Below are 14,823 nucleotides of genomic sequence, written 5' to 3'. Positions count from 1 at the left end.
GAAAGGATTTGTGACTGAAATCCCACAGCTATCTAGAGGAATAAAGGGACATAACCTCCATGTAGCAGAAAGTAGGGAACTGATTTGAAATTTAGATCTATTAAATCTCTCTGGGATTGTAAATAGCCCTGGCTTTGCTCTAAATCAGAGGTGACTCCTTTGTGGAGGCTCTTCATGCTCTCTTCCTAAGTACTAGTTTACAACCTAAGCTGGGCTCTTATCTTTTGAAATAACTACTGTCTCTTGCAATTATTGCTCCAGAGTAAAGTTCTTGTGGGAAAAAAAAATACAACCAAAAGATCTCTGCTTTGCTGGACATGGTACCCCCACTTTTAACACTGTAGTGCTAGTAAAGATGATCAAACACTTACCTGACAGGGTAAACCTGAGACTGTTGCTGTATTTCTTTGAATTGGGAATTTTGTTTTCAGCTTTGCACTTATAGTCACCCAAAAAATTGGAAGACTTGATAGTTAAAGAAATATTAGCAGCTGCCTTCCCCTCTACACATATAGGGGGTGATATACCCTTATTTCCTCTAAAAAATCTGTATGTGATAGGATGAGAGCCATTCTCTGAGAGACAAAAGAGGGTCACGTTCTGGCCTGTTTTAACTCGGGAAGTGGGTGAGCTTAGCACTGGTTGGGACACAGCTTCTGTGAAAAAGAATCATAAGAAAGCAAAATTAAATACCATCTCAGATGTGACCTTCATGCCTAGAAGCAAGTTATGCTGATCCCAATAGAATGACACCCATTTACACTGTGACAGTTTAGGTTAGTGATTCTCAGCATTTCTAGACTCAAGGCACCTGCCAGCTCTTAGCATTATTTCTTTTGTGACAATGAAAAAATCTGAGTGATTGTTCTATTGCAAAGAACTCAGAAGACCACAACAGGTTATAATGTCTTTAATTTTTGACCAATCTCATTTCCTTCTATGACCAGGTGACCTATCACCTGGACAAGGGAGAAGAGATTGATGTCATATATCTTGACTTCAAAAAAGCCTTTGATCTGGTATCCCACGATCACCTCTTGGCCAAACTGGCCAGTTGTGGCCTTGGCCCCACCACGATCCGCTGGCTGGGAAACTGGCTCTGTGGTCGGACCCAGAGGGTTGTGATTGATGGCAGTCACTCATCGTGGTGCCCTGTGACCAGTGGGGTCCCTCAAGGCTCTGTCCTGGGACCCATCCTGTTCAACATCTTCATTAATGATGTGGACATTGGAGTCAGGAGTGGACTGGCCAAGTTCGCCGATGACACCAAACTTTGGGGCAAAGCATCCACGCCAGAAGATAGGCGGGTGATCCAGGCTGACCTGGACAAGCTCAGCAAATGGGCGGACGAGAACCTGATGGTGTTTAACACCAAAAAATGCAAGATTCTCCACCTTGGGAGGAAAAACCTGCAGCACCCTTATAGGCTCGGCAGTGCTACATTGGATAGCACTACAGAAGAAAGAGACTTGGGGGTCATCATTGACCACAAGATGAACATGAGCCTGCAATGCGATGCTGCGGCTAGTAAAGCGACTAAAATGCTGGCGTGCATCCATAGATGCTTCTCGAGCAAATCCCGGGACGTCATTCTCCCCTTGTACTCGGCCTTGGTGAGGCCGCAGCTGGAGTACTGCGTCCAGTTTTGGGCTCCACAATTCAAAAAGGATGTGGAGAAGCTTGAGAGAGTCCAGAGGAGAGCCACGCGCATGATCAGAGGTCAGGAAAACAGATCTTATGATGACAGGCTGAGAGCCATGGGACTCTTTAGCCTGGAAAAGCGTAGGCTCAGGGGTGATCTGATGGCCACCTACAAGTTTATCAGGGGTGACCACCAGGATCTGGGGGAACGTCTGTTCACCAGAGCGCCCCAAGGGATGACGAGGTCGAACGGTCACAAACTCCTGCAAGACCGTTTCAGGCTGGACATAAAGAAGAATTTCTTTACTGTCTGAGCCCCCAAGGTCTGGAACAGTCTGCCAGCGGAGGTGGTTCAAGCACCTACATTGAACACCTTCAAGAGCAAATTGGATGCTTATCTTGCTGGGATCCTATGACCCCAGCTGACTTCCTGCCCCTGGGGCGGGGGGCTGGACTCGATGATCTCCCGAGGTCCCTTCCAGCCCTAATGTCTATGAAATCTATGTAATACTATGGATTCCTATTTGAAACCTCTGTATTTGTCTTGTGAATCACATTTGCACACGTAATGGTGGCACCCCATGGCACCCTGGTTGAGACTTGCTGCTCCAGACAAAAACATACTGTTACAAAACTTCTGTAGCACATCTCCCAAGGTTATGGCTGCAGCTTGAATGGCTTATCGACTACTTAGTCTTTTTCCTTTAAAATAGTTTTAATTCTTTTTTTAAACCTTTGTTCAAAGATCAATGTGGGATATCAAGAGGAGTAGGGTTATCTGTAGTCCTAACATGGTCCTTCATTGTACTCCCAAGCCACCTTGTGTGTATGCAGTCTTTATCACAGCAAGGCCAGGTTGAGGTACTTCTCTTATATGAGACAGGCAGATAATCAGGGAACAATTTTTTACACATTTCTGAAGCCCCCTGTCCTTATTACATTTATGCTGTGATTAACATGTTGATCACAGCATAAATGAGAAGAGTGCTGCGTAGGCTCCCCTTGTCAGGAGCCTCGGATCTCCCATGCCTGGCAGCCCGACCAGAACTGCTGGGCATGAGGTTTTCACAATAAGCTACTTGTTGGCCTCAGATCTCAAATTCAGGGCTGTTCTTGACGTGTTGGGTAAACCAGACCCAGGCTTGTTCGAGGTTGGGGATGAGAATCAGCTGATTTTTGGCCCCATGTACAGGGCTGCAGCACCTGGTTTTGAACTTGCTAGTACAGGAGCAGCCCAGGATTATCATCACATGCTCCCCATGTACTGGCAAGTGGTAATGGCATAATTCAGATCTGATCTCTGATCCCAAAATCACACCTCTTGCCATGTGAATGTGGCATAGCAGGAGGCACAGTTGTTGGAATCAGAGATCAGACTGCATTGCATCATTAAGTGAATGTGTGCTGGAGGTCTGATTGTAGCTTCTCTGCTCTTAGAGCCTTCTCTTGCTCTTGGTATTTACAAGTAAAATTCCAAAAGCATATGTCTATACTTAATGCATTCATCATAGCTCTTGAGATAGATGGTGAAGGGTTAAAGACTTTGTGGGGTTGACTATTATCAACTGGGATTTCCTGATGTTGCAAAACGTAACAGAAACCATAACACCTACCTATTAATGTAAAGATGAAACTCTTGCTGTATTTTGCTTCCTTGCGGATTTCATTTGTGGCTTTGCACGTATATTTGCCTATGTCACTTGCCGACTTGATAGTTAAGATAAACGTAGCTGGCTTCCGCTCACTCTTGGTTTCAGTGAATAGTTTCTGATTGTCTCTAAAAAGAGTATAGCTAACTGGAAGAGAGCCAGAGCCTGATAAGCAAGTTATCGTCACATTCTGGCCTATCATTACCTCCGAGCTTCCCTTGAGTAGCTTGACCTCAGGATTAGATAGCAGTTCTGAAGAAAGAAAACTTTTATGAGTAAAACCGTAACTGGGCTCTATCTGTTGTTTCTGAGGACAGTTAGTGTAATCATGGGCATGCTGTCCTCGTTAAACAAGGGTGAAGAGAAAACCACCACTGTTCATCAGCCAGAGCTACAGTAAAGTTGAAGAGATCTTGTTTCTCCTTAAGACTCAACTCATTCTCAGACCCTTTGTGAGCCTGAGTGTGCTATCCCACCTGGGCTAGAAATCTGAGCAGGAAACTAAATAGTTCACTTGTCCCTCAGTGAAGTCATGTCCTTCCCTAGCCTGAGAAGGTCATTGTGGCTTCAGAGTTGAACCTTATCTGAATTGATTTTGCTGAACAAGAGAAATATATGTCATAAAAGCAGGGAAAGGGGACAAGGGCACGAGTTCCCAGCACCAATATGTGCTTCTGTGATTTGGAGCTGCTATATTACAAAACATGATCACCAGCCCAGGAGCTTTAGATGGACCAAAACAGCCTCTTGAATAAAAACATCATGAAGTTTAAAACAGGAATTAAATAAATGAATTGTTATCTACCTTCAGAATATTTTTGATCCAAAATAATCAAAGTCATCTATATTCATTGTAAGCATGTCTCTGGGCACAAAGATTTTTTTATAATGACCTTTTCAGGAGTAGATGGCATCAGATGATCAGAAATATGGAACAAAAACAATCTGTTAGAACTATCTTACACGCTAATCATATATTTGTTCTGAGTGCGTGCAGCACAAATTCCAAGAAGACTCTTCTTGATGAATCTTCTGAGGCTGGGTGTGGTTATTGCATCTCTTATTTTCACTGTGGTGAAATACCCTAGAGGACACATTTCCTGTGGAGTGTTATATGCAGTGGGTTTCTAAGATAAAGTTCTTAGTTAACATCTGTGAAATGCATTATGGTCCTAGCATGGGTGTCGCTCTGGTTATGAAAAGGCATTACCCTGTTCCTACTGAAAGCGGACTTAGTAGCAGCCTTCAACTACATGAAGGGGGGTTCAAAAGAGGATGCAGCTGAACTGTTCTCAGTGATGACAGAGCAAGAAACAGTGATCTCAAGTGGCAGCAAGGGAAGCTGAGGTTAGATATTGGGAAGTATTATCTCACTAGGAGGGTAGTAAAACACTGGAATGGTTACTGAGAGAGGTGGTGGACAAAACCTAGCTAGACAAACTTTGGCTGGGATGATCTAGCTGGGGCTGGTCCTGCTTTAAGCAGGAGCTTGGACTATATATGACCTCCTGAGGCACCTTCCAGTCCTAATTTTCTCTGATTCTCTGATACTGGTGTTCATCTGAATTATCCAGCAGGGGTGAATTGGAATCTGCAAGTACAAACTTTTCTTGCCTACAAAAAACTGCTTTCTTTCCTCAGTACAGAAGCTCAGATAGAGTAAAAATACCAGTATACATAAACTATTGTCAAAGCCCATGACACCCATTAAATAATCTTCACAACCTCTCTGCAAGATAGATAAGTGTTAGTGATGAAGCAGAGGCAATGAGCTGCAGTGATCTCCCCCAAGGCTATAATGAGACCGCAAGAGTTGGGCTTCCATTTCAGGAGTTTCTAGTCTGCAGTTTCAAAATTATTTCTTTCCCTTGAAGTGGATTTCTTTCTTACCTCTTACAATGATCTGACTGGGTTCTGTTTCTTCTGTGTAATTGTTGCTTGACCATTGGCATTCATATGCTCCTGAATCTGAGACAGTCGCTGATTCTTTGATGTAGCTGCCATAACATTTTGCAGAATCATATGAAATTGTGAGGTCCTTTTTTTCTCCATCCTTGTGAATGCCCATTCTTGCTTTCCCAGTGGTACACCTTGATCTGTAGGTGCAAGTGATGTTCAGCCGTGTTCCTTCTTCAATTGTAGTGAAAGGGGAAATATCCATTGATAGTTTTGAAAGTGCTTCTTCTGCAAAAGAAAGTGTTCTTTGTCCCCTGGATGCCTAAATGATAGAGCTGCAGCTTTCAATTGACTGGGCACAGAGAGAACCTGGTGGCCTTTGAGAGCAAAGGGCCATCATGACGAGAGCAAAGGGCATATCACGACGAGAGACATGCTGGGATGGGACGGGCTCCACCTTTCCCCTAAAGGTAAGCACGTGTTCTCTTCTATGTTGGCGGACCTCCTCCAGCGGGCTTTAAACTAGGCTCGTCGGGGGAAGAGGAAGATGAGGGCAGAGGAAACATCAGACTGCCAGACCAAACAGCACCCACAGCTACAGCCCAGCCCAGCCCAGCCCAACGAGCGAAGCGAATAAACAGGTAAGAGAGAGGGGCCAGGGTAACACTGGAACTAGGGGGTCAGTACACACACCCACAGGAGGCCTCAAATGGCTCTACACAAACGCTCGTAGTATGGGCAACAAGCAGGAGGAACTCACCCTCCTGCTGGCTGACACCAGCCCGGACATAGTGGGGATTACGGAAACGTGGTGGGACGAAACGCATGATTGGGCGGTCAATGTCAAGGGCTATAGTCTGTACAGGAGGGACAGGATAGGAAAGAGAGGTGGGGGCACGGCGCTCTATATTAAGGAGGAATACACATCCTCGTCAATTAGCAAGGAGTCAGGGGAGGGGCACTCTGAAGTGCTTTGGGTTAGAGTACAAGGCAGTCCCACCGGGGAGAAGAGCTTGACCAGGAATTCTTGGGTCAGCTCAGAGGTAGCGAAGGCTAAGGATGTGGTAGTCATGGGGGACCTGAATTTCCCAGACATCTGCTGGGAAGAACAGTCAGCCAGGTCTGACCGCTCACGCAGATTCTTGGCCAGAGTGCCAAACCTAACCCAGGAGGTGCACAGCCGCACTAGGGGGGACCTAGTGCTGGCCACGGGTGATGACCTGGTGAGGGGGCTGCGGGGGCTCGACCACCTGGGCGACAGCGATCATCGCCCGCTGGAATTCACCATCCAGCGCAAGGTGGCAAAGGCATGCAGTAAGGCAGCGGCCCTAGATTTTAGGAGGGCAGACTTCAACGAGCTAAGGAGGATAGTTGGAGAAGCGCTGAGGTCCTGGAGGGGAGGGGAGCCAGGTGTCCAAGGAGAGTGATCGCTCCTTAAGGAGACGCTCCTCCAAGCCCAAGGGAAGGTAATCCCAACGAGGATCAAAGGGAGCAGGAGAGCACACAAGCCTCCGTGGCTCACCAAAAGCATCCGGGAATGTCTCCTTGCTAAAAAGGAGGCTTACACCCAATGGAAAGAAGGGGTCATCACCAGGGAGGACTATTCTGTAGTTGCTTCGGGTTGTAGGGGGGTAGTTAGGAAGGCCAAGGCAGAGATGGAACTGGGGCTAGCTTCCCAGATTAAGGACAATAAGAAGTCCTTTTTTAAATACATACGGGATAAAAAAAAGGTCCCGGGTAATGTGGGGCCCTTGCAGGACACCATGGGAAACTTGGTCGTCACACCAGACAGCAAAGCTAACATGTTTAACAATTTCTTTGCCTCCGTCTTCCTAAGTAGGGACCAGAACAGCCACCTCCCTGCTGGGCCCCGCTTGGGCCCCGGGGGAGGCACACACGGGCCACGGGTTAGCGAGGATTTAGTTAGGGAGCTTCTGGAGGCGTTGGACGTATTCAAGTCAGCCGGCCCGGATGATCTCCACCCTAGAGTTCTAAAGGAACTGGCCGAGGTCATTGCAAGTCCCCTGGCACAACTTACCAGTGCACCACGAGTGCTCGTAGAGGTACCGGAGGACTGGAAGAGGGCCAACATGGTCCCCATCTTCAAAAAAGGCAGGAGGGAGGACCCGGGAAACTATAGGCCGGTTAGTCTCACCTCGATCCAAGGCAAGCTGTTCAAGAAAATTATGCTGGCACACATCCAGGAGGGGCCAGCAGGGGACTGCATGCTTAGGGGCAACCAACATGGGTTCATCAGTGGCAGGTCCTGTCAGACCAACCTGGTGGCCTTTTACGATCACATCACCAGATCATTAGAAGCAGGGGCAGCAGTGGATATAATCTTCCTGGACTTCTGGAAGGCTTTTGACACTGTCTCTCACCCCGTTCTCATTAAGAAACTGCGGGGCTGTGGTGTAGACACCCACACAGTCAAATGGGTCACCAACTGGCTGGAGGGCCGCACCCAGAGGCTGGTAGTGGATGGGTCCTTCTCAACCTGGAAGGACGTGGGCAGTGGGGTTCATCACTGATGCCAAGATGAACATGGGCTGGCAGTGTGGAGAGGCAGTCAGGAAGGCCAACCGTACCATGTCATGCATCCACAGATGCATCTCGAGCAGGTCCAAAGAGGTGATCCTCCCCCTCTATGCGGCACTGGTCAGGCCGCAGCTGGAGTACTGCGTCCAGTTCTGGGCGCCGCACTTCAAGAGGGATGTGGCCAGCATGGAGAGGGTCCAGAGGAGGCCACTCGCATGATCAGGGGACAGCAGGGCAGGCCCTACGAGGAAAGGCTACGGCACCTGAACCTGTTCAGCCTCCAAAAGAGAAGGCTGAGGGGGGGATCTTGTGGCCTGTTATAAACTAGTCAGGGGGGATCAGCAGGCATTGGGGGAGTCCCTGTTTCCCCGAGCACCACCAGAAGTGACCAGGAATAACGGTCACAAGCTGGCAGAGGGTAGGTTTAGGTTAGATATCAGGAGGCGCTACTTCACGGTCAGGGCGGCTAGGGTCTGGAACCAACTTCCAAGAGAAGTGGTGCAGGCTCCTACCCTGGGGGTTTCTAAGAGGAGGTTAGATGAACATCTTGCTGGGGTCGTTTGACCCCAGTACTCTTTCCTGCCATGGCAGGGGGGCGGACTAGATGATCTGCTCGGGTCCCTTCCGACCCTAGAACCTATGAATCTATGAAATATCTAGAGATGGACCAAGTCTAGTAACCCTGGCAAATCTCCCAGCCAGAGTGGGGTGCTTCTGATTTTGCAGCCACTCTTGCCTCTTCTCATCTAGTTTTGAATATAGCAAGCGACCATGCTTCCTGCACCTCCCTTGAGATAATAACCCGCTGTCTAACATGTCTTCACCCTCAGGATTTTTTTCTTAAAATGAGCGTTTTGTATTTGCTTCTTGTTGCCATCTGCTTGGGGGTATGGGGCTGAACAGGTGCCTCCAGTGTGAGGAATGGGGTAAACTTTGTTCCTCCATTAAGCAATTCCCAGAATGGAATCCTTTTCCTTTTGCACACGTAAAGCTCCTGCCTCTGGCATGAGCACCTCAGCTGGCGGAGATGTCAGCTGTTTAGCTGCTTCATCTCCTATCATTACATGGCTCTGGCCTGTCATATGAAAAATGCTTCCCTTTTTAATCCAAAGGAGAACATGTACAAAGTTTAAGGGTGTAAGGCATTGTAACTTGAAGTGCTTCAGAGAGCAAGTGGACAGACATATGAACCTGTTGAAGTATTATGAAAATGATAGAAGTGAGCCAAAAATAGCCCTGAAGAAAACAAGTACTAGTTAGAAGTTGTATGGAGCATGGCAACAGAAGCCTCTGTCCTCCAGCATCCCACAATGCACCATGCTCTGCCCTGATGGAGGGAATGGGGAGAATGGAGCTGTCCCATGAGCTCTGCCTCTACTCTCAGAGGAGGTGGGAGGCCCTGCATCCACCTGTGGCTCTCCTGGTTGTGGTGAGGGTTCTCCAACAGAGCGGAGGTAGAGGGCACGTGAAACCTGTCACTGACAGTCAGGTCTGCTCCCACTACCCTCCTGGCAGGGGAACAAAGCCACATGACACAGCAGCCCCCTAGTTACAGGGCATGCCACTGCATGCAGCTATGTACATAGGGGGCTATACATCTGTCTGTGGCTGACACTCCATTTTTTAAGTGCTTCAAAGTGCAACTGCACTTGGAAACGATTCAGAAGTTACAGCTGTCCGTACCCTAAGCCTATCAAAATCTTCTGAATTGATACAGCAATGGTAAAAGTGTAAAGATACAAGATTGGGAGAAGCAGACACCGTGTGTTTAAAGCTGTATGGAAAAAAGGCATGTTGCTTTTAATGAGTTGATAAATGATAAATCATATTTGAACGTGTAAGGAAGGACAGTGTCATAATGATGTATGTGCACAAACATGCTGAGTTAAGGTCAGAAATGAAGGTTTACATTTATTCTTTCCTTAACTTTTGTACCCATCACCTTCTGTTAAGAGAGATGGTTTTATTTTATTTTCATTAAATCTTGAGAAATGTGGTTGTAGGAAAAAAACTGTCTCACATGCATAGAGAATAATAGTAATCTTTCAACTGTGTGTGATGGAAAGTATATTTCAAGAGCCAACTATAGTATGTCAAATAGGGTAGAAAGGAAATTATATAATTTTGCTGTGAGACTTTACCAATGTCCATGCAAAAAACTTTAAGCATTTGTGAATATACACAGGATTTTCTATGTATCAGAATATAGAGAAAATTCGTTTTGGTCATTTTTAATTGTCCCATCCTCTACATAAATAAAAGGAGGCTGAAGAAAACAACAGCATTTTAAATTAGCAGGCTCTGTAGCAATTAATATAGTAAAACTGAAAAAAAGGAGAACTTACCATTGCCGTTCTCTTTTGAATTTTCAGTTTGTTGAGTGGCTTGAACTATAAAAGAGAGAAAACGATCTTGAGCACATTTAGGCAATGGCTGCCATTTGGAATTGGGTCCTGTTGATAAATAACAGATCTATGGCTTACAGTGGGATAACAGAAAGACCAGGAGAGTCATAAATGTAAGCATTTTCTCACAAAAATGAAGAAGCTCTTAAGTAGAGCAAACCTGGATTTTGCTGGTAAAGAGATCTTTAAAGGGGATGGCACAAGATTTAAGGAAGTTCTAATTACGGAAACAGGAAGAGGGTGTTTTCTGGTAACATTAACATAATTTGTCAGAAGCTGTCTGGATCCTGCCTAGGGAAGGTTTTAGCATTTAGCGGCTAGAGCCGAGATGTAATAAGAGGCTCATCTACAAGTTCAATTGGTGCACTTCAGGTAATGCACATTAAATCTAGGACCTCCATTGTGAGGTACTAGGACAATGTGGATTAGTTTATTTTGATGTGCATTAGCTAAAGAGCACAGTTTTTTGTGATACTTTAATGTTCTTTAAAACATAGGCTAATACACATTAAAGCACATGTGTAGACATGCCCAAGGAGTCTGGGTTCTTGCCACTTTTTTATATGCCTCAGTTAGGAGTCAGGAGACTTCTTTTGTGGTTTCCCTTTGCCATAGCAAGGAAACAAGTGGAAGAGCAGAATGTGCTACAGGCTTACTACAACACAGTCTACCAGACTATATATAACCAAGGGAATGCTACGTAACTGTGGAACAATTTTGCTTGCTTTGTTCTTGGAAAGAAACAATCCCTGCCACAGCAGCCACAACTGTATTTTAATGTAAAATACATTACAGTGTAAAGCAGTATTGTAAAATACATGCCAATGTAAAGCAGTGTTTTAGCTAGGCTGCCTATTTGAACAAAAAATGTTGTCTTTAAATGGAAAGAGAGAACGCCAACAAATCCTGTGAGCCATCTAAAAGGAACTTACATGGTTGTGTATTTGTCTGTATTGTTGCTGTATCAATTTGACATTCCCAAGCAATGGCCCTGCAAGTCAGTTTTCACATACCATAAATGTAAAAGACCAGAAAGGGCCAATTTAATATTTGGAGATATTTTGGTTTTACAGACTGAAGTATGTATTTGTAGTTTTAAATGAATGGTAATGATGAATGTTTTAGCCAGCTGCCAGTCAGGGTGTGCTAGATGTCTGTAGCCAAAAATGGTTCAAAAAAGATAGAAATATAAGCATGTAAAATTAATCCAATGAATTTGTATAGATAAATTCCTGTTTGTTTTGATTTCAGGGTTTTTTGGTCTTGTTTTCTTTTTAAGGCAGTTTGTAATGGGATTAACTATCTGGTGTCATTTTAAAATCTAAGGCCATTTTACCAACCTACGGCAACAGCCACAGCGATGAGGATATTCTCTCTCTCTCTCTCTCTCTCTCTCTCTCTCATGCATCCTCAATATGTCATTCCTATAGGCTAACTACAGAGAGTCAAAAAGCCCAAGGCTGAATCGATTCCGTCTTTGCAGGTTAGTTTAAACTGCACAGTTTAAATTGAAAGAGAAGTGAACGGACATTTTTACCTTTGATTCAGGAAATGCAGCCGCATGCCTGCAGTGGCTAGAGTAGCCAGCGGGGTGCTGGAGTAGGGGTGGGTAGTTGCTTCAGGTGGAGGGCCACTTAACGAGGTTTGGTGAGCCATATAGGTAGCCCCACCTCTTGACCGTTGCCCTGCCCCTAGTCACCATTTTTGGGTAGAAGTCCCACCCCTGACCTTTCCCTCCCCTTGCCCCCTGGAAATACTCCTTTTGCTAAGGGGGTTGCCATCTTAGAACCAGGAAAAAAAATCATACACTAAATGTCAAACACTTACTGTAACATATATTAATTTTATTACAAAAAATATTTTTGTCATGATTTGTGTTTGCATACTAGATATAGAGGTGAATGCATAATAATTCAAAAATAAGTTCTTAGTCTTGTATATTGTGTGTGGGGTGTTGGGGGGGGTGGCTAGCGGTGGGGATGTGGGGGGGAGTTTGTGAGGTGGTGCTGTTGTGTTTGGGGGCATAGGTTATGTAGGGGGGTTGTGTGGTGTTTATGAGGTGTGGGTATGTGGCTCTGCAACACATTGGTCTGTGGAACACACTCTCCTCTCCTGCAGTCAACACCAGTGTGTGTGTGTGTGTGTGTGACATTTGTGGAGTGTGGCGGAGGCTGGGAAGGGTGTGGGGACCCCCCCCCCCACATTCCCGCCATGTCACAGCAGCAGACAGGGGTGCTGGTGCCTGGCTCAGGCCAACACTGCACATCACGGTGAGGAGTGCAGCCCCCAGTGGGCATTGTCTACTGCTGGCACTCCCCAGCACTCATGCTGCAGGGGAGGGAAGCCCCAGGCACTAGACCCGGCTGCCTTTCCCACCTCAGATGCTCCAGTGCCTGGGCCTTCCCTCCTCTGCCTGGGGCTTCCCTCTGGTGCTGCTTTAGTGTGGGGAGCACTGGCCGTACAGATGGCCCGCCTGGGGCTACGCTCCTTGCTGCGATGTGCAGTGATGGCTGGAGCCAGGCACCAGTGCCCCACCTGCTGCTGCTGCTGCCTGTTGGGGCTGCGAGCCATGGGGGGGAATGTGGGATGGGTCCCCATACCCCCACCCTCCCTCGCATCCACAGCCTGCCCAGCCCAGCTCTGCGCTGCTCCCACCCCCCTGGGTACAGGCTTCACACTGCTGCCAGCCCCACGCTCGGCACTCCCACCCAGCTGCAGCCCCTTCCAGACCCCACTTCCTACCTGCTGCCCAGAGGGAGTGGGACACTGGGGAAGCCTGTAGCAGCAGCCCCTTCTACCCACAAGGGTAGGAGCGAGACATAACAGGGTAGGGTATGTTGGGGGCAGGTGTGGGGCAATACTGCTTCACTTCCACCCCTGTGGGAGGAACGCCTGGGCGGGGCACAATTCATTGTGGGGTGCCTCGGGCCAGGTGAAAGTGCCTGGTGGGCCAAATCTGACCTGAAGGACATATTTTGCCTACCCCTGTGCTAAAGCATGCTTCTCTGGCTGTGTGTTCACTACTTCTGCCTGCTGCCCCCGAGGTCTCTCGAATGTGTAGTCCAGAATTAAAGCAGCAGGCTTCTGCCAGGTTGCTTGTCACTTCCTCTTCCTGGTGCCGCTGGGATTTGTAGTGCACATTCACAGCCAGCAGTAAGTTTGAGTGGGGAAAGGGGTGTTTAACCCCCTTCCCTGGCCCCAGACCCCAGTCGCGGTTTGTCTTTCTAAACTAGGCTGCATTCCCATCTGGGCTTGCCCTCTCCACCTACTCCTTTGTCGGCCAGCTCTCACTGCTCCAGCAAGGGAGCAAAGGGGTAGAACCAGCCTGCTCTCTGGAACAGACGGCACAGCCCAGCCCACGGCTGGAAAGCATGTTGGGATGCTGGAGGGCTCTGATTTAACTTGAACCAGGAAGAGGTCTAGGACAGAAGTTTCATAAACCAGTTAAACTGAAATCAGTTAAGTCTGATACTGCATTCAACCAGGTTTATCTTAAACCAGTTTCAGCCATTTTGAAACTGGTTTATGTGCACTGAGCTTTTGTTTTGTTACAGGTTTAAGCCAGTTTCTGATCACTTGAACCGGTTTATGTGAAACTTTTGTCCCTAGCCATGTTTCATAGATTCATAGATGCCAGGGTTGGAAGGGAACTCAACAGATCATCAAGTCCAACCCCCTGCCTAGGCAGAAAAGAGCGCTGGGGTCACACAACCCCAGCCAGATGCCTATCCAGCCTTCTCTTGAAGACCCCCAAGGTAGGGGAGAGCACCACCTCCCTTGGGAGCCCATTCCAAATTTTGGCCACCCTTACAATGAAGAAGTTTTTCCTGATATCTAGCCTAAATCTACTCTCTGTCAGTTTGTGACCATTGTTCCAAGAGGTGCCCTGGTGAACAGAGCATCTCTGATCCCTTGCTGCGTCCATCTAATGAATTTGTAGGTGGCCACAAGATCACCTCTCAGACTTCTACCTGTTCTACCTTCCTTTCCAGATTGAGGGGAGGTGCAAGTAGTTTTGTGTTTTAATAATGTTTGGCTCTGTGGTTCAGGGTGTTTGGAGGTGAGAGGTTGGTTTGGCCCCATCTCTGGAAGACAGGTAAAAGTCCAGGAAGCTCAACTCGATTTTACCGCAAAATGGCTTTCTGAAACATGGGTTGCTTTGGTCTCATCTGAAATATTGTATGGTAACAACACATTGCAATTGTACATATGGATCATATTGCCTGGCCAGCAAAGCACTATTTTTTCAATAGCTTATAAATAGAGATACAGTTGAACATCAATGATCCCCAAATTCCTTTTGACATGTCTAATGTTAATGTCCAGTAATGTTAATTGTTTCATGTAATGTTGTCAGCTACTTTAAATGTCCCCCATGCTTACCACCAAGCAGAGTGACCTCAGACTTGGGAAGATGTCCAGCAGTAGGGAAGACAGGTATGTTGTGACAAATCATTTCATTGTGAGAGCAGAAACCCCATGTAGTCTTATGCTGTAATTCTCCTGTTGATTGTTTGGAACTTTCTTCTGTTAATTTGGGGAACATCCAGATGTTTCCTTGTAAGCAGAGGACTTTCTTCAAGGTCAGGCTGGTCTGCTAGTAAATGCTGGAGAACAGTAGCATTCTCCTCCTGCAAAAAGAATCCTTATTATCAGTTACTTATTCAGTGCCCCACACAAACCTAAGAATTTGA

The 14,823-nt window shown here is 46.8% G+C and overlaps 1 protein-coding gene across 5 annotated transcripts in view; it reads right to left on the bottom strand.

Annotated features, from left to right (window-relative positions):
• The window catches only part of MILR1 (mast cell immunoglobulin like receptor 1), a 21,468-nt gene extending 6,645 nt beyond the window's left edge, over nt 1-14,823 (bottom strand). Inside the window, exons 1-5 of one of the 5 annotated variants that reach the window (XM_090060197.1) lie at nt 14,513-14,822; nt 10,070-10,114; nt 5,181-5,474; nt 3,255-3,542; nt 372-656 (exon numbers count right to left, since the gene is read on the bottom strand). In XM_090060197.1, coding sequence (XP_089916323.1) covers nt 372-656; nt 3,255-3,542; nt 5,181-5,474; nt 10,070-10,114; nt 14,513-14,675 — 1,075 coding nt within the window. In that variant the 5' untranslated portion in view covers nt 14,676-14,822. Of the gene's footprint in view, nt 1-371; nt 657-3,254; nt 3,543-5,180; nt 5,475-10,069; nt 10,115-10,207; nt 10,315-14,512 lie in introns of those variants that run through there. The other 4 variants (XM_090060198.1, XM_090060199.1, XM_090060200.1 and 1 more) reach the window with 4 other exon arrangements.

Source organism: Crocodylus siamensis, chromosome 8, assembly GCF_052110815.1.
Source record: "Crocodylus siamensis isolate JL-2025a chromosome 8, ASM5211081v1, whole genome shotgun sequence".
Lineage (NCBI taxonomy): Eukaryota > Metazoa > Chordata > Crocodylia > Crocodylidae > Crocodylus > Crocodylus siamensis.
This window is presented reverse-complemented; position numbering and strand designations above follow the sequence as displayed.